Here is a 20,022-nt window from a genome sequence, read left to right on the forward strand (position 1 = left end):
GGTCATATAACTTGTAAATCACGAAACTGAGCATCAGATACAAGCATCTAGCTGCACTTCCTGAGTGTGTACGTCCTACTCTGATAAAATAAGTAAGTAGAGATACACTGAAGACTGGGAAAGAATACTGTTGGCTGATTCCTCAGGCAATTTTTTTCGATATTGTATTGTTGTCACAGAAACCTCCAGCCTCTCTCATTGATGGACGGTAGGAGTGACACATGGAGTGAACCAGGAGTTTATGGTAGGAACAGGCTGACGGGAAGACAAGGCAGGAGTGGGGTGGAGGCGTGCTTTTCGAAGCGTGTCGGGGGAAAGAGAAGGCGCGGGTCGTGGGGGTCTCCACTCTCTGCAGTCCCAGCATGGCTCCTGGAGCTCTTTGGGTGGCTGCTGACTCCGACATCGCGGCAGCCCGCCCCCAGCACCCCGCTGTCCAATCAGCGGCGCAGCCTGGCCCCGCCACTCGGCGCCGGCCATATAGGCCTCCTCCGGGCGCGCCTCCGCACCGCATTGGTGGATCGGCCCCCGGCCCGTCCCTGGGCGTTGTGGCCGCCACCGCAGGTTCCGCCTCTCGTTCCCTCTGCCTTCAACGTACGCCGCGCCGCCTCTCTGTAGCCGCCCGCGGAGCGTCGCAGCCGGCCCCGGCCCCGGCCCCGGCCCCGGCCCTGGCCCTGGCCCTGGCCCCCGTCCGCCTCCCTCCTCGGATCCCTCGGTGTCCTCCGCGGGCCGGCGCGATGCGGCTGGGCCCGAGGCCCGCGGCGTTGGGGCTGCTGCTGCTGTGCGCCGCGGCGGCCGGCGCCTGCAAGGCGGAGGAGCTGCACTACCCGCTGGGCGAGCGCCGCAGCGACTACGACCGCGAGGCGCTGCTGGGCGTCCAGGTGAGGCGGCCAGGCCGGTGCTGGGAGGGCCGGGCCTCGCACCGCCGCCGCCGCGGGCTTTGTCCTGGGACAAAGAGGGGCGGCCGGGCGAGGCCTGGCCAGGTGGACCTGACAATGGGGGCCGTGTGGCGCAGCGCTCGCTCTCTGGGGGTCCCGGGGCCTGGAAAGCCTGAGGAGATAGCACGGCCCAAGAGCTGGATCTCTTCTACCCTCAGATCATGGAGGGTGTGTAGGGAGTAGGGGCCTTGAAGTGCAGGTGCAGGCGACCCCGAAACCCTTTGGCAAGGGGGTCTTCTAGTAGCCCTGTTTTTCTCCACCATTTTGCCCCACTGATAGTAATGCTTGGCCCTCCTGTGTGTCCTTTCCCCCAAAGGAAGATGTGGATGAGTATGTTAAACTCGGCCACGAAGAGCAGCAAAAAAGACTGCAGGCGATCATAAAGAAAATCGACTTGGACTCAGATGGCTTTCTCACTGAAAGTAAGGACTGCCCTACACAACTAACAATGGAGACAAACACAAACATGTTAAGCAAGGGTGTCTGCTGAATGTATAGATTGCTAGTGTCCCAAGTTGAAAGTCCTGTGAGAAGGAAAAAAGGACATGGAGAATAGGTTTTATACCTACAAATCTTTAGACCCTGAGAACCAAGTAAAACTCGGTGCTTTCTCCAGTTATATATAAACATCATTGACCCTATACTCTATGTGCAGGTCACACCTTGAGACACCCTCTTTCTCACATGAATTTTGTTAGTGTCAACAATGTGATTTATTTTAGAGAAATATGCCCCAAAACTTTACTGCAGTAAATGATTTGCTCTTTTGATCTATGCTTCATTTAAATTTTAGGAATTTGCTTCTTTTTGTAAGCAAGTAGAAAAAGACCTGTTGCCTGTGAATTACGTTTATTACAACATTATACCAAAATTTTAGAGCTGGTAGGGGCCTTAGGTTCATATTGTCCACATCACTTTGTGGAGATGAAGAAATGAAGCACATGGATAAGTGCCTTCTACAAATAAGTGGCAAAGCTAGGACTAGAATCCAGGTGTCCTGCTCTTATTTCAGGTTTTAATATCCTTCAGTTAAAAAAAAAACCTGAGTGCTCTCAGGTAAATTCTCTAGTCAGAAATGAAATGTGCAGACTATTAAAAGAATGTGCTAAATAAATTGCTGTGCAATTGTCTCTCCCCATTGTTCAATTCAAATGATGTACCCTGTCAGCATTCCAAGTGGGTCCTCAGAAAAATTCAGGTTGTTACTGTGACTCTTAAGTTAGCTGTTTTTCTGTAACTCTGATTTAAATGCTGTTCATCATCAAGGAATGAAGTTGCTGGAGAAAATTAAAAACTGGCAAATTTAAGTTGTGCTGTCAATGACATATTCACATTGGAACCCTGTGGAAGATTAAGGGCTTTTTTGTTCCACTTAATTAGACAATAATAGCAAAACCTTTGGACTCTGATTATCCAATCTAAGAATAAGTCGATCTTTGGTTATACTAGAGTAATCAAAGAACACAACACGTTGATTTGGAAGACTGCGTGGTACCTGTCTGGTAAGACCTAGATATGTTCAAATATTTAATAGTAAGGTTTTAAGAAGTTTAAAGTTAGAAAAATTTTAGTCCAAATATTCATTATACAGATGAGAAGAAAAGTTTGAGATGGTAAACTACCCCCTGATGGCAAAGCTGAAGTGTGAACCCACATTTCTTTCTGATCCCTGTTCCATTCTGTTTTCTTCTATGCCATGATGATCTCTTTAAATAAACTAGAAGAAAGACTCATGGTGCTTACAAAAGCCTTCATTCTACTTGAGGACCCTTAAGATAATTTTGGCAATTTACTCTTTGAGGGCTAGGTCTGGAATCATGTTAAGAGGTGGCAAAACTCAGTAGGAGCTTAGGCTTTGAAGCCAAACAGGTTTGAATCTGGACTCTGCTACTTACTAGTTATGAAGGCTTGGACTTTTCTGAACCTCAGTTTTCTCACCTGTATAATAGTGATGATTATAATTGCATTGTTTTGAAGATTAGAGGCAACAAGTATAGAGGGACCTGATAAATGGTATACTCATGCTGTCCTAACAAATATTCGTGTTCTTCCCTCCCTGTTTCCTTTAATGTAGTTTAGTAAATATTTCTATGAGTAGGTTTTTTTTTTTTTTTTTTTTGAGGCAGAGTCTTGGTCTTGTCACCCATGTTGGTGTGCAATGGTGTGATCTTGGCTCACTACAACCTCTGCCACCCGGGTTCAAGTGATTCTCATGTCTCAGCCTCCCAAGTAGCTGGGATTACAGGTGCTGGCCACCACGCCCAGCTGATTTTTGTGTTTTTAGTAGAGACGGGGTTTTACCCGAGATCAGGCTGGTCTCGAACTCCTGACATCAGGTAATCCACCTGCCTCAGCCTCCCAAAGTGCTGGGATTACAGGTGTGAGCCACTGAGCCCAGCTGAATAGATTTTTTTTAAAGTTGATTCAAAAGTGGACATTTGAGTTTTAGAAACTTTTTTCCCATGCCTTCAGGTACCAAGTTAAGACAGATAGCTGTTGCAGGAAGGGCATAAATCACTACCCATAACTTTGTTAAAATTTCCTCCAGATGTTTTACGACATGTATAAAGGTAATATACTGAAGCAGTATTCTTAGTCACTTGAATACCTTTTCACAATTTAGGCCGTATCTACTTAACCATGTATTATTTTCTTAATATAGTTTTAATTCAACTCACATAAAATTTATTTTAAAGGAAGACTTTGTATGGCCTTCATAAATATAAAACACTATTTTTTATAATACATATTAAAATAAATAGCTATCAAAATATTTATGCTTCCTGAGAGATCTGTGGTAGTTAGCAAAGGTTTTCTGCAAGATTTTGGATAGTATTTTTTTTAAAGTAAAGTGCTATTTTGGCCAGTTGGTAATTCATTCAACAAATACTTACAGAGCCAGGAACTTTCTAGGCAGTTGATGTACATCAGTGAACAGAACATACCCAAACTTTTGTGGAGCTTACATTATATTTAGATCATATGTTATAGTATAGAAGCTCCAGCCGGGCACGGTGGCTCATGCCTGTAATCACAGCACTTTGGGAGGCCGAGGCAGGTGGATCATGAGGTCAGGAGTTTGAGACCAGCCTAGCCAATATGGTGAAACCCTGTCTGTACTAAAAATATAGAAAATTAGCTGGGCGTGATGATGCGCACCTGTAGTCCCAGCTACTCAGGAGGCTGAGGCAGGAGAATCGCTTGAACCGGGAGGCAGAGGCTGCAGTGAGCCGAGATCGCACCACTGCACTCCAGCCTGGGTGAAAGAGCGAGACTCTGTCTCAAAAAAAAGCTCCATGAGCTCTTCTAAACAGCCTTTTCTTTCCTACCCCATTTCTATTAATACAACTAGGCCAATTCTCAGTATTTGCAAACATCAAAGATTTTGCCTTTTCAGAGGTTTGGAAATCCTTACTCTTAAGTATCAGAATTAACGTCACATACGTTGTGTTCTGGGAAATTCTTATAGGTGAACTCAGTTCATGGATTCAGATGTCTTTTAAGCATTATGCTATGCAAGAAGCAAAACAACAGTTTGTTGAATATGATAAAAACGGCGATGATACTGTGACATGGGATGAATATAACATTCAGATGTATGATCGTGTAATTGACTTTGATGAGAACACTGCTCTGGATGATGCAGAAGAGGAATCCTTTAGGAAGGTGAGTTCATGTGTACAAGCTGTTCCTTTTGATCATGTCAGTTCACTTTACCTTCCTGCATGAATGAGCACGAGAGGGCCTGAGGTCATAGGCTGGATTGTCTTGTTCTCTAGGAAATCACCTGTTCCACTTCAGCAGTCATTTTGATGACTTCCTTTCTGGCCAGATTTAGGACTCTTGTTCTAGATTATCTACATGATCCTTGTATCTCTTTTTCTCAGCTGCATCATTTAATTGTCCTCATTTCCAGAGTTGCTTTTTAAATGTGTTTTGAATGTGTATCTCAATATTTTAATATCATTGAACAATCTTTTTTTTTTTTTTTTTGAGACGGAGTCTCGCTGTGTCGCCTAGGCTGGAGTGCAGTGGCCGGATCTCAGCTCACTGCAAGCTCCGCTGCCTTCCGGATTCACGCTATTCTCTCGCCTCAGCCTCCCAAGTAGCTGGGACTACAGGCGCCCGCCACCTCGCCTGGCTAGTTTTTTTTGTATTTTTTAGTAGAGATGGAGTTTCACCATGTTAGCCAGGATGGTCTCGATCTCCTGACCTTGTGATCCGCCCGTCTCGGCCTCCCAAAGTGCTGGGATTACAGGCTTGAGCCACCGCGCCCGGCCGAACAATCAGTTTTATCTTTATTAAGAAGACCATTATGGCCCATTCCCATTTTTAAACACATAGTTTTATATACTCACTTAAAAAAATCTACAGGTTCCACCTCTGTGGATTCAAGCAACTGAGGATCGTATCTAAAAAAGTAAGTATTAAAAAAAAAACTGTGTCTCTACTCAACATGTACAGACTTTTTTCTCTTGATTATTCCTTAAACAATATAGTTTAATATAAATAACAATGATTTATTTCTCATTTAAGTTGTAATTTGTATTATAAGTAATCTAGAGATGATTTAAAGGAGAGGTCCCCAACGTTTTTGGCACCAGGGACCAGTTTCATGGAAGACGATTTTTCCACAGGACAGTGTGTGGCAGAGGGGGCAGGAATGGTTTTAGGATGAAATCCTTCCACCTCAGGTCATCAGGCATTAGGTTCTCATAAGGAATGCGCAACCAAGATCCCTCACATGTACAGTTCACAATAGGGTTTGCACTCCTATGAAAATCTAATGCCACCCCTGATCTGACAGGAGGCAGAGCAGAGCTCAGACAGTAATGCCTATCACTCACCTCTGGCTGTGTGGGCCAGTTCCTAACAGGCCACGGACCAGAACCCGTCCGCGACCCAGGGATTGAGGGTCCCTGATTTAAAGTATTCAGGAAGATGTGTGTAGGCTATATGCAAATACTGCACCATTTTATATCGGGGACTTAAGCATTCTCAGATTTTGATAGGGAGGTCTTGGAACCAATTTCCCAGGAATGTGTGAGGGAGAACTGTGTAACAAATTGACCATTGTAACCATTTTAAAGTGTACAGTGCAGCAGTGTTAAGTACATTGATGGTGTTGTGCAACCAATCTCCCCAACTCTTTTCATCTTACAGAGTGAAAACTCTCTACCCATTAAACAACAACTCCCCATTCCCTCCTCCCACTAGCTCCTGGCAACCACTATTCTACTTTCTGTCTCTGAATTTGGCTACTCTAGGTACCTCATCTAAGTAGATTCATACACTGTATTTGTCTCTTTGTAACTGGCTTATTTTTCCTTAACATAGTGTCCTCAAGATTATTCCATTTTGTAGCATGCATCAGAATTTCCTTCCTTTTTAAGGCAAAGTAATGTTCTGTTGTATGTACAGGTTGAGTATCCCTAATTCCAAAATCAGAATGCTCCAAAATATGAAACTTTTGGAGCACTGACACGACACTCAAAAGAAATGCTCATTGAAGCATCTTGGATTTGGGATTTGCAGATCTCTATGGGATCCTGCTTTCCATTGTTTTGGGTACACACCCGGAAGTGATACTGCTGGATCATACGGTAATTCTATTTTTAATTTTTTGAGAAACCACAGTACCATTTTTCATAGTGAGTACACTCTTTAAAATTACTCCTTTTTTTTTTTTTTTTTTTTTTGAGACAGTATCTCACTCTGTTGCCCAGGCTGAAGTGCGGTGGTGTAATCTTGGTTCACTGCCTGCTGGGCTCAAGTGATCTTCCCAACATAGCCCCTCAAGTAGCTGGGATTTCACACTGGAGCCACCACGCCCATCTAATTTTTGTATTTTTTTTTTGTAGAGATGGGGTTTTACCATCTTGCCCAGGCTAGTCTCAAACTCCTGAGGTCAAGCGATCTACCCACCTCAGCCTCCCAAAGTGCTAGGATTACAGGTGTGAGCCACTGCACCTAGCCCCAAAGTACTCATTTTTTGAAAATTTATTATCACTATGAGTTCTAATGTGTCTCATGGTTTAATTTGTTGAAATATATGCTTCTTAATTAAGCAGAACTGAGGAAGACTAATTTTATTGGGGAATTAGTAGAAAATTTTGTCAAGACTTTTAGGAAGTCTATTAAAAAAGTATATCAACAGAAATGACTGTGAGCTTGAGGAATTGCTGTATCAAATACTTTTGTATTTGAAAACTAATTTTAAAGAATTAAAATATTTTTATAGGTACATGATAGTTGTATTTACATACTTACAGGGTACATGTGGTATTTTGATATAACACAAACATATATAATATAATGATCAAATCAGGGTAATTAGAGTATCTATCACCAAGAATTTTTTAAAGATAGCTTTTAATGTGTAGAAAAAAGTAAAAATAAAATCAAACATGCTATTGCAAACTGTCCCGAAACATTAGTCAAAGGTGCTTGGAAAATAGTCAAGGCTCTTCTGTTTCTTAACTTACCCTGTTATGGTATATAGCTTTTAATTTTTATTGTGGCTATAATTTATCGTATTAAACAATATTGTGTAACAATGATTTACTCCTCATTTAAATTGTAATTTGTATTATAAGTAATCTAGAGATGATTTAAAATATTTGGGAAGATATGTGTAGGTTATATGCAAATACTATGCCACTTCATATCAGGGAATTGAGCATCCTTGGGTTTTGGTATCTGAGGGAGGTTCTGAAACCAATTTCTCACAGATATGGAGGGAGGAGTGTATAACAAATTTACTATTGTAACCGTTTTAAAGTGTACCATTCAGTAGTGCTAAGTACATTCACAGTGTTGTGCAGCTAATCCCCGGAACTCTTTTCGTCTTGCGGAGCTGAAACTCTGTACCTGTTAAACAATAACACCCCATTCCCTCCTTGGTAAATGCTTTCTAAATGTGCTATTTGTTTAGAATCATATTGGCCACTTGAACTCTGTAAGCCACCACTAACTCTAAGTTGGTTAATTCTCTGCTAATAACTACACCATCAATGTGGAGGTTTGGGGCTCCATCCTCAGAGCCAGTCTGCTTAGCTTCACATTTAGCTCCAGCACTTCACAGTTGTGTAACTTTTGGTAAGTTATTAAACTTTCATGTGCCTCAGTTTCCTCATCTCCAAAAATGAGGATAATAATTCCCATTCAGGCCAGGTGTGGTGGCTCACACCTGTAATCTCAGCACTTTGGGAAGCCAAGGTGGGAGAATCACTTGAGCCCAGGAGTTCAAGAACAACTGGGCAATGTGGCAAGATGCCATCTCTATGGATACATTTTCCCCTTAAAAATTAAATCCTAAGTAATCTAAAGCTGTATAGTTAGCAAATGCCTAAACAAAATTTAAAAATTAGATAGATGGGCATGATGGTTCATGCCTGTGGTCCCAGCTATTTGAGAGGCTGAGGCACGAAGATTGCTTGAGCCCAGGCAGTCAAGGCTGCAGTGAGCCATATTTATGCCACTACATTGCAGCCTGGGCAACAGAGAGACCCCGTTTCTAAAAAATAAATAAAAATTTCTACTTTATTTAGGACTATAATAGTGTGGATAAATAGTAATAAATGGTAGCAGTTGGAGGGATAAGCAGTTCTGTTTTGATTTAAAAGAATATTGTTGAAGAAAGCATTTACAGTTCACATAAATTTATATTTAATCAACTTTTTAAAACTGTATGCATTTGTTAACTATCACCTTTAGATTAATTAGGGTTTTCTTTTTTAAGGGGAAAATGTATCTTGTTTTTATTTGGGTCTTCATTCTATAGTGGACTAAAGTTAGTAAAACTCAGTCTTTTTCTACTTGTAAATACTAAAGGAAAAACAAGTGGTGATAATGAGATTTGGGATCATCTCTCTATTAAGTATCCTCATTTACTATAGGAATTAACTTATCTTAAACCAACTTATCTAAAGCCAAAGCATCGTATGGTGTGATTTCCCTTCCTAGGAACAACAGAGAAGTTAAATACAGTATTTTAAAATCTTGCTGGAATTAGATTCTAATTGTGTTTTCTATTTTTATTTTTTTGTTACCCAAAAGACTTAATTACTCTCCCATTAAAAAATAAGAAGTGCGTGTTCCTGTATTCTTAGAAGGGGGTGATATAATAGATGGTGCTGAGAAGAAAATCTTCACTTTGATGAGATACATGACTCATAAATTGTTTATGAACAGTTATTTTAAAAGGTGTCTGGTTCTAATTCTGCATTCCCTACCAGCTACTTAGAACGTGTTGATTATAACACTCTTCTTTTAAAGGATGAATTAGATGAATCTTAACAGCCTAAAGGAATCAATCGATCCCTAAAATGAACACTTCAATGGGAGTCCTTTTGGTTATTTTTTTTTTTTTGACAGCCTAGGAATATGTCTCTATCTTCATGAAGTTCTAATCATATGTTTTTAGAATTTGCTGTAAGTAACTTCCTGTGTGTATGTGTAGTCCCAGCTGCTCAGGAGGCTGAAGTAGGAGAATTGCTTGAGCCCAGGAATTTGAGGCCAGTCTGGATAACATAGTGAAACCTCATCTCTTTAAAAAAAAAAAAAAAAGAATGTCCTAAAAACTGATGTGGAGTGTAAAGATGAACCCAGTGCATTATTTTTCAAATTAAAAATAAAGGATGAGGAATGAATCAGTCTCAGTTATAGACTAAACACTATACCTTAAATAAAATAATCGTGAAAAGTAATTGGATATGTGAATAAAATAAAGTTTTCTATACGAAAGTCGGTTAACAAAAGTCAGCTTGATATCTGAACTTCACCTTTTTTTTTTTTGAGATGGAGTCTCTCTCTGTCACCCAGGCTGGAGTGCAGTGGCACCATCTCAGCTCACTATAGTCTTAGCCTCCCAGGTTCAAGTGATTCTCCTGCCTCAGCCTCCTGAGTAGCTGGAACTATAGGCACATGCCACCATGCCTGGCTGATTTTTGTATTTTTTTTGTAGAGACTGAGTTTCACCACGTTGTTCAGGCTGGTCTCAAACTCCTGACCTCAAGTGATCTGCCTGCCTTGGCCTCCCAAAGTGCTGAGATTACAGGCGTGAACCACCATGCCCAGTCTGAATTTTATCTTACATTTAGTAAGTTTTCATATAGAGAATAAAGAACCCTTTCAGGCTGTGAAATGCCTGAAGAAGCATTTCTTTATAATATAAAGAACAGTTATAGTCAACATAGGATAATTAAAGTTTGGAGACCCATCTGGCAAAAGTTCAAGTGTTTTTTGTTTTTGTTTTTGTTTTTTGAGACAGAGTCTTGCTCTGTCACCCAGGCTGCAATCTTGGCTCACTGCAACCTCCGCCTCCCAGGTTCAAGCAATTCTCCTGCCTCAGCCTCCCAAGTAGCTTGGACTACAGGCGTGTGCCACCATGCCCAGCTAAGTTTTTTTTTTTTTTTTTTGAGACAGAGTCTCGCTCTGTTGCCCAGGCTGGAGTGCAGTGGCTGGATCTCAGCTCACTGCAAGCTCCGCCTCCCGGGTTTACGCCATTCTCCTGCCTCAGCCTCTGGAGTAGCTGGGACTACAGGCGCCCACCACCTCGCCCGGCTAGCTTTTTGTATTTTTTAGTAGAGACGGGGTTTCACCGTGTTAGCCAGGATGATCTCGATCTCCTGACCTCGTGATCCACCCGTCTCGGCCTCCCAAAGTGCTGGGATTACAGGCTGTGAGCCACCGAGCCCGGCCCAGCTAAGTTTTTAGTAGAGATGGGGTTTCACCACATTGGCCAGACTGGTCTTGAACTCTTGACCTCAGGTTATACGCCCTCGGCCTCTCAAAGTGCTAGGATTACAGGCATGACTGCTGAATGTGCATGTATAAGCAGTATTTATTTATGTACAATATAACCTTGCATATGGCTAATCAGAATTTTTAAGACCTAGTCGTTTGTTCTAGTATCACACATTATATATTTCCTCATGTAGAATCATTAGTCTACCAAAAGATGGCAGTTTTGTTCCTCATAAGTTTCTGTTGTAATCTAAAAATAAATGATTATGGTAGCTTTTTTATTACTATACATAACACTTTTTACCCCCTACTAGAATATAAGGTTTTTATATAGAAGAAAAAGAGTGTTGAAGTTTTATGAAACTGACCATCTTTTTTGTTATTTTTTTAGGAATTTACCACTTTGTAAAAAACAGTCTTTCTGTTTTTGGCTTCTTCGATTTAATGTGAGCTATTCTTATTTTGTGTTCTTCAAATGGCCATGAAATGTGAACCAGAAAAAGCTACTCCTTTCACTTTTTTTTTTTTGTTTGTTTTTTAAAGAAATCTCAGCTTGTTGAAAGAGATCCTTTCTTTCCATAGGCAAATTTGGCCAAATTTAGCTCTTCTCCTGAAACATGGACCTTTTTGCTCCAAAGTGAAGGGTTCTTTCATAAGGAAATCTAAGTACTTGGTATTTTGAATAATGGTTTATTCAAAAAGAATTTGATTGACTCAGCAGAGTACCTCAAATTCTTGTTTGTCTGCTTTTTCCATGTTAAACCTGAACATAAAATACAAATTATTTGGTCTAGTTATTTAAAATTATGAAACATTAAGTTAAAAGGAGCTATTTGGAAACAAGTTATTTTTTTTTTTTTTTTCTGTCATGATTGGGTGAATATAACTGGCTTGTAGAGTCTAGATGTTAATAAAACAAATTCTTTGGGGAAAGAGGTGAGCCTTGCCGCTGTAAATCAGTAATTGTAAAAGAACTAGTGTTTAGGTAAATGACTGCTACCTGACCTTTATTATTCTAGAAAACTGAAAAGGGCATTTTTATTCAGTAGTGAAACACTTAAAAGCTTCTAAAATATTTGAAATTGTGCTTTAAAGAAATGCACAGTTTAATACATATCAGTTTATAGGAAGGAAAGGTATTCCCAGAAATTCTTAAAACAGAAATTATGCAGGATTAGCAATATAGCATTATTGGCTCCCAAGGTTCTTGATTACAGAATTACCATTGAAAATTTTATCAAAAGCAGCCTTGTCCCTGATAGCTGCCGAATTATTTAGAAAAAGGGGGCGGAGGGGAAGATGGGAGAGAAAGTTGAAAAGGATGTGTGTTTATTAAACCTCTACATGGGATCCATTTAAACTTTTGATGTATTTATATCTGAATATACAGAATTAACACTATAAAGAGCCTACTAAGACTAGACTTCCAGGCTGAGCATGGTGACTCATGCCTGTAGTCCCAGCATTTTGGGAGACTGAGGCAGGTGGATAGCCTGAACTCAGGAGTTTGAGACCAGCCTGGGCAATGTAGTGAAACCCCATCTCTATCAAAAATACAAAAAATTAGCTGGGTGTGGTGGCACACGCCTGCAGTCCTCACTACTTGGGAAGCTGGAGTGGGAGGATCACTTGAACCTGGGAGGTGGAGGTTTCAGTGAGCTGAGATTGCACCACTACTCCAACCTGGATGACGCAGTGAGACCTCATCTCCCCACCCAAAAAAAAAGGAAAAGATTTCCAAATATTAGGTACATATGCTAATATTATGAGATTCTCAACATAACAAGACTGTTTTTCTGAAACAATAATGTATTTTTGAAAAGTCACTTAGAGGACCAGAAACAATTTTTAAAAGCCCTACCAAGATTTAATACATGGTATAAATTTATTGACTTTTGGGCATTCAAAAAAGTATTGAGATTAATTATTAAAGTAGACTGTATAGTACTGTAGAAAGAATAGGGAGGATCCAAGTTCAGTAGTTTTGTTTGTTTTTTGAGTCAGGGTCTTGCTATGGTGTGAAGGCTGGCCTTGAACTTCTGGGCTCATGCAGTCTTCCCACGTTGCTGGAACTATAGGCGTGTGCCACTATGCCATGCTCAGTATTTTTAGCTATATTTCTGACTTTTATCAAATCACTTAATCTGCTTTTCCATCAATGATCATTAAATACTTAATACTTAAGGTTTATTAATTGTGTGGTACGGATTCTCATCCCAATTGCTTATTAGAGATTTTTACCCCAATTTGATAAATGGGAAACCAGAGAGGTTAAGCAGTTTGCGCTGACACCACAGCTAGTAAGTGGCATTGCTGGAATTCAGGTCTGGGTCTATATGACTCTAGAGCTTGTGAGTCTATCCTGCCTCTAATACATGTATTTGTGTAGCTTACCTTCAAAGGGATGATGTGAAAATAAATGAGATAATGGATGGGAATGTACTTTAAATTTCACAAAGTTTGTATTTTTCAAAGTATTTAAAATGATGTAGTATACTAATGAGAAATTTTAATTTTCAAAGCTTCACTTAAAGGACAAGAAGCGATTTGAAAAAGCTAACCAGGATTCAGGTCCCGGTTTGAGTCTTGAAGAATTTATTGCTTTTGAGCATCCTGAAGAAGTTGATTATATGACGGTAAGAAAGAAACATTTTTAAGAGAATTACTGAGTGACCAAAACTTTAAAAAAATATATTTTAAATATTTGTGGGTACATAGTAGGTGTGTATGTTTATGGGATACATGAGATGTTTTGATACAGGCATGCAATGTGAACTAACCAAATCATAGACAATGAGGTATCCATCCCCTCAAACTTTTATCCTTTGTGTTGCTAACAATCCGGCGAACACTCTTAGTTATTTTTAAATGTATAATTAGTTATTACTGACTGTAGTCACCCTGTTATGCTGTCAAATAGTAGATCTTATTTATTCTTACTATTTTTTTTGTACTTATTAACTGTTCTTAGCGCCCCCTCCCCCAACACCTCCCAGTCTCTGGTAACCGTCCTTTTACCCTCTATGTCCATGAGTTCAATTGTTTTGATTTTTAGATCCCACAAATGAGTGAGAACATGCGATGTTTGTCTTTCTGTGCCCGGCTTATTTCACTTAACATGATCTCCAGTTCCATCCATGTTGTTGCGTGGATCAACATGTTGTTGCAGGATCTTTCTTTTTTATGACTGAACAGTACTCCATTGTGTATATGTACATTTTCTTTATCCATTCATCTGTTGATGGACACTTGGGTTGCTTCCAAATCTTGGCTTTTGTGAACAGTGCTGCAATAAACATCGAAGTGCAGATACCTCTTTGACATAGTGGTTTCCTTTCTTTATATATATATACCCAGCAGTGGGATTGCTGGATCATACAGTAGCTCTATTTTTAGTTTTTTGAGGAACCTCCAAACTGTTCTCCATAGTGGTTGTATGAATTTACATTCCCAAGTGACCAAAACTTTAAAACCTGTTCATTAAGTTGTTAAAATAAATCGTATAACCAGAATTTTAAGAGATACACAGATTTAAAATGATCCTAATTCTCCCCACTTAAAATTAGGAGTGGTAAGGAGGCTTTCTGGTGGTGGCGAAGTTGCTTATTGGGAGGGAGAAGGTGAAGGACTGAATTTTTAAATCTTTATACCATGTGTGAGCAGCAGGCTTCCTCAGGCTATTTTCTCTCTCATAACTATGTTATCTTCAGTGCCTTCCTTATCCTTTTGTAGCTTTCAGACTTTTTTTTTGGTTTTTCAATATTAGTAATACTAGGATTTCTGTTTAATTTACAGTATCACTTATGAAAGCTTTTGGTCTGGAAAAACGTCATGTTTGGATTCTTCTTCATAGGGTTGGTAGGGGTGCAGCTGCTTATAACTAGTAATGTTTTTGCAATTTTAAGCATAATGAGTCCTCTCGTCCCTTTAGTATTCAAAAGAAGTACCAGTTTTTCAAAACTTTTGTTGAATTCTAAGTTTAACTCAACAAACATTAATTGAGTCCTGATTATGACTTGGCCAGGCTTGAAAGCATAAACCATCACGTTGGAAAATAAAGACTAATGTAACAGATAGCTTTTTAAAAAAGAGACTAAACATTTATATTGAAGTCTGTTGCATGACATCAGCCTCCAGCTATGTAGCTTGGTTCCCTGGATATTTCAAGGAGGGGAGATACAGCTTTTTGTTTAATGTGTCATGGTAGACCCTGCTGCCTTGCATAACAAGGCTACAGATACATTTTTCTCCATAGCTCAGTGGTAAGACACTGTTACTAATACCACTTCTCTTGCCGTTGTGAAGCTTCTAATTTCTCATTGGCACAGAATACATGACCCAGTTTAAGAACAGTGCTGGGTGTAATTTAAGTGCCAAAATTAAGTTGGGACAAGCTAATTGAGCCCAGGAGTGACAGGCAAAGGATGGTAGATCTTGATTCTCTGGAGAATAAGGAACAATTGAAGACTAAAGAGGGCAATTACCAGTAAAAGCAATGAAATAATTTAGGCATTATGTAATATGGCCCAGAGTTCTATCTGGCAATGGAATGAAATAGATTTGGGCAACATTTTGAAGAAAGCATATGTAGGAATGTTGACTTACTAAATAAGTGTTAAGGCAAGGTAAGAGTCAGAGATGGGCTAGGCATGGTGGCTCACACCTGTAGTCCCAGTACTTTGGGAGGCCAGGGCAGGAGGACCTCTTGAGGCTAGGAGTTCAAGACCAGCCTGGACAACATAGCAGACCTTGTCTCTACAAAAAAGTTAGCCAGGTTTGGTGGCATGCACCTGTGGTCCTAGCTACTTGGGAGACTGAGATGAGAGGATCACTTGAGTCCAGTAGTTTGAGCCTACAGAGCCACTGTTATTGTGCCGCTGCTCGCTAGCCTGGGTGACAGAATGAGATCCTATCTTAAAAAAAAAAAGATTGGGGATGCTAGGCAGGGTGGCTCAAGCCTGTAATCCCAGCACTTTGGGAGGCCGAGGCTGGCAGATCATCTGAGATTAGGAGTTCGAGATCAGCCCAGCCAACATAGCGAAACCCTGTCTCTACTAAAAATACAAAAATTAGCTGGGTATAGTGGCATACGCCTGTAGTCCCAGCTGCTCGGGAGGCTGAGGCAGGAGAATTGCTTGAACCCAGGAGGCAGAGGTTGCAGTGAGCCGAGATCATACCATTGCACTCCAGCCTGGGCTACAGAGTGAGACCCCATCTGAAAAAAAGAGATAGGAAGATATTGAGGAAAGTACTGAAACAGCTGGCCGTTGAACAAGTCATCTTTAGGGAAAATGATTGGTTGTTTGATAAGAAGCTTTGATAAGAGGGAGGAACAGGTTTGGGGGCAGTTTGGGATGGATAGGGCGAGGTTTGCTAAAGGGGAAGCAAGGAGGTTGAGGTATAATGGCAGGCTGGCACATTTTAGATCTGGAGGCAGAACAGCAGTTCTAAGGTAAGGGCTCTTTTAGGGTTGTTTATGGATTAGAGGGCAAATGGAGTTAAAGACAAGGGGAGTACAAGATGTCTTTCTTGAGAGGGAGAGATGTGTAGAAAATAGCCTGAGTGTAACACTGAGGTGGTTTATGAGAGTGAAAGTGGAGTTCTTCACAATATCGGAAGCTTAAGGATGTTGAATTTGAAGCTACATAGTACTTTAGGTTTTATTCTTGCTTCTAAATTCCAGTGTTTAGGAGGATTGTCTTGAAGACACGGACAACCAAAATGATTTTTCCTGTATAAGTACCTTACTAGCTGATTGCACCACTAGAACTCCAATAATTATCATTTATTTCTAAAAGTTCTGTAGTACGATTGAATCAGATGGCGGTGAGACTGAACATTTTGTACCTTTTTTTGTCTTTTCTAATGAATGTGGAATAGGAATTTGTCATTCAAGAAGCTTTAGAAGAACATGACAAAAATGGTGATGGATTTGTTAGTTTGGAAGAATTTCTTGGTGATTACAGGTGGGATCCAAGTAAGTCACCTGGGAGAATGTGAAAGGTGAAAAGGAATTGAAGAAAGAGACAGCCTTGCTCATTGAAAGGTCTCTTCGACAAGAAATGTAATGAGGATCTGTGCCTGATCCTGCTTGTTTCATTAACTGTAATGCAAGTTCAACAAATGGATTTATAGCTTATCTGAGAACACTGTCTTGCTTACTTTTACTTCCATGTCTAGAGTCAAACATTTTTCTTTCTTTTCGAACAAATCTAATTTTATTATCAGTTTAAATGGGGAAGGAAGGAAGGTAGATCTTTTTAAACAAAATCCTGTGCTGTTGCAGGTGGATCTTAAAGGAGATGGAAACACAAAATACTACAAATGCTGGTGTAAACACAATATCAGAAGCTTAGTAGAAGGTGAATAGGTGTTTGAAGTTAAGAGTTCGCTTTTATATAAGCAGCTGTTTTTTCAGAATGTTGCTTAAAGACACCAAACAATGCCATTTTTAAATTGGTCACCAGTTTTACTTATTCTGATAGTCACTTTAAAATTATACATGGCATTACTTTGTGAAAACATGTAAGAAACTTTGTATAGAAACATGATATGCAGTAAAACATTACCCAACTCACATTTGGGAAAACTAGATATCAGAACAAATAGCAGTTAACAAAATTACTAGTTTGTGTTAACATCCGGTGATTTTAAATCTGGGTTATTTAGACTTGTGTCACTTTTGAAAATTACTATATATTTGTACCTATGTCAGGACTTTTCAGTTAAGTAGTTCTGTTTTATTGGGCTTTCTTTAGTAAACTTTAAATTCACTTCCTTTATTCTAGAGATATACCAAACTTTTTTTTGGATACATGTGGTATTCTTGTGTATGTATATTTGTGTTTTTTTATATTAAGCTGCAAATGAAGATCCAGAATGGATACTTGTTGAGAAAGACAGATTCGTGAATGATTATGACAAAGATAACGATGGCAGGCTTGATCCCCAAGAGCTGTTACCTTGGGTAGTACCTAATAATCAGGGCATTGCACAAGAAGAGGTAAGTGTTACAGAACAACTGTTTCTCTCCACCCCCTCCCCCAGATTTGGTGCTGGGGTTTTGATAGGAAAAGAAGTTCAAAATCTTAAGCCAAAGAAAGAAGTAATGGAGTTATTTGGGATTGATGCATTGCTGTGTTTTGAATTTACAGAGTGTTTTAGATTGTCAGGGAGACAGAGAAGTTAAGATTGTGTCGTGTATTAATTTGAGAGTACAGTGAATAGAATAATAGTTTGTATTTCCTTACAGGGACTCAAAGTATGTTATAATAATTTTGCCTTGCCTTGATATATCCTGGATTGGATTTGAGTAGAGAGAGACAGAACCCAGCAGAAATGAAGAAAGGAGATAATGGGAAAAGCAGTAGACAGACTTGGTTACGTGTAACATTTTTAGATACTTAAACAATAATGAGTACTTGTACACCTGGATAATTTTGACAAGTCAGATCACATTAAATTGTGAACATCTTGCTGAAAATACTTGTTACAATTGATACTTTTTTGTTTTGTTTTGAAGGCTCTTCATCTAATTGATGAAATGGATTTGAATGGTGACAAAAAGCTCTCTGAAGAAGAGATTCTGGAAAACCCGGACTTGTTTCTCACCAGTGAAGCCACAGATTATGGCAGACAGCTCCATGATGACTATTTCTATCATGATGAGCTTTAATCGCCGAGCCTGTCTCAGTAGAGTACTAGCTCCTTTTATAATTTGTTACCAGCTTTACTTTTGTGATAAAATGTTGATGTCGTATTTTACACTCTTAAGTCTTACCACAGTCAGAATTATCTTAATGTAGATTATAATTTTGGTCTTTTAGGAAAAAAAACCCAAATACCTGATAATTTATTTCAAAACGTATTGAAGCAACAAAACATTAATATTGTGCCATATGACAACGAAGTCTTTCCTACATACTCCATCCATTTAGTACTGTATTGTGGAATATTTGAGTTCTATTTCCATACTTGAAAACATGGAGGATTTTAGAGTTGCCTGAACAATATTATTTAAGTAGTATGTGACTGAGCTATAAATTTTCGTTTTTGTTCTAAGTAGATTTAATTTGGGAACGTGTTTTTAGGTTTAGCATTTTGTTTAAAAACCTTTAAAGAAACCTTTAGAAGGACTTAGACCTCACGTATTAATGTTGAGAAGGTCTGCTTAATTTTAAAATGGTTTCTATAAAGGGTTTTATTGTATGAAATAGAACTTTATATTTTTGCATATGTATAGATAGTAATTATATTTAATGTATAACTATAGCATTATGGTGAGTGGAATTTGACATTGTCCAAACCTTTTTCATTTTTGAGTGATTAAAAATGAAATGTCCTATCTTTTTATATGTTTGTTTGCTTTTCTTTAATTTTTCAGATAAATATTGAATTTAGCACAGGTTTTGTGGTATTGTACATTATCTTGCCTCATCCATTCCTTTATGTGGGTGGTTCCCAAAACTGTCAGATTATTCTTGCTGCATTTTCTTTTTTTTGATAAGGCAATCATAATATTGAATGTGCAACTGACACATTTTAATTGGTCTTGTAGCAATTGTGGTTTTGCTCTTTGGGGCTGGAAATAGTCTTGAGTAATGCAGGTTGGAATTACCAATATAGTTGGTCAGATATCAACAGTAGAGCTCAATATCAGTTTCACTGAAATTAAAATCATACTTGATAAGCATGATAATCAATTTTAACCTAATTCAGTAGGTCAATTTATTTACCTTTGGTGGAGATGGGATAGGGAAGAGTAAAGGGAGGAATTTTTTTCTAGTTCTGATGTACAGAGATAGTTTTTCTTTTTCTTTCTTTTTTTTTTTTTGAGACAGAGTCTCGCTCTGTCTCCCAGGCTGGGATTACCAGGCGCCTGCCACCATGTCCGGCTAATTTTTTTGAATTTTTAGTAGAGACGGGCTTTCACTGTGTTAGTCAGGATGGTCTCGATCTCCTGACCTCGTGATCAGCCCGCCTCGGCCTCCCAAAGTACTGGGATTACAGGTGTGAGCCACCGTGCCTGGCCTCTAGTTTTTCATTCTTTAAATCACTTTTATTTGTGGGTGAAGAGATCAGCTATGCATTCTCTTAATCACTTTCCAGGCTAAAGTTGTCTCATATACAGCACACTTCGCATTCCGGGGGCTTAGCAAGTACCTATGACTTTGAGAAGATATGAAACTTTTTTGATAGAATCGACTGCACCTATATACCTCTCTACTGCTGCATCTTTGCTGATGTGAGGTGTGCTTGCAAATTGTAAGCTTTCACACCTTAATGAGTACTTGCTTACTCAGGTATCTAAAGTAGTACATGGTTTTCATTTTAACCTACA

General features: G+C 39.4%; 1 protein-coding gene across 1 annotated transcript; it reads left to right on the forward strand.

Moving 5' to 3' along the window:
• The first annotated feature begins 539 nt into the window (after positions 1-539).
• Positions 540-19,028, forward strand: RCN2 (reticulocalbin 2). Its single transcript, XM_023197635.2, has 7 exons — positions 540-878; positions 1,252-1,357; positions 4,405-4,601; positions 13,205-13,318; positions 16,563-16,659; positions 17,543-17,685; positions 18,205-19,028. Exons 1-7 carry the CDS (start codon positions 735-737, stop codon positions 18,355-18,357), a joined length of 954 nt encoding a protein of 317 aa, XP_023053403.1. The 5' UTR covers positions 540-734; the 3' UTR covers positions 18,358-19,028.
• The last annotated feature ends 994 nt before the right edge of the window (positions 19,029-20,022 follow it).

This window comes from Piliocolobus tephrosceles, chromosome 6, assembly GCF_002776525.5.
Source record: "Piliocolobus tephrosceles isolate RC106 chromosome 6, ASM277652v3, whole genome shotgun sequence".
Taxonomy (NCBI): domain Eukaryota; kingdom Metazoa; phylum Chordata; class Mammalia; order Primates; family Cercopithecidae; genus Piliocolobus; species Piliocolobus tephrosceles.

Excerpts from the sequence above, each read along its gene's own strand:
- RCN2 (XM_023197635.2), top strand. The coding sequence starts at position 735 with ATGCGGCTGGGCCCGAGGCCCGCGGCGTTGGGGCTGCTGCTGCTGTGC. Across the intron at positions 879-1,251 it reads AGGCGCTGCTGGGCGTCCAG|GAAGATGTGGATGAGTATGT; the intron begins GTGAGGCGGCCA and ends TTTCCCCCAAAG. Across the intron at positions 13,319-16,562 it reads AAGAAGTTGATTATATGACG|GAATTTGTCATTCAAGAAGC; the intron begins GTAAGAAAGAAA and ends AATGTGGAATAG.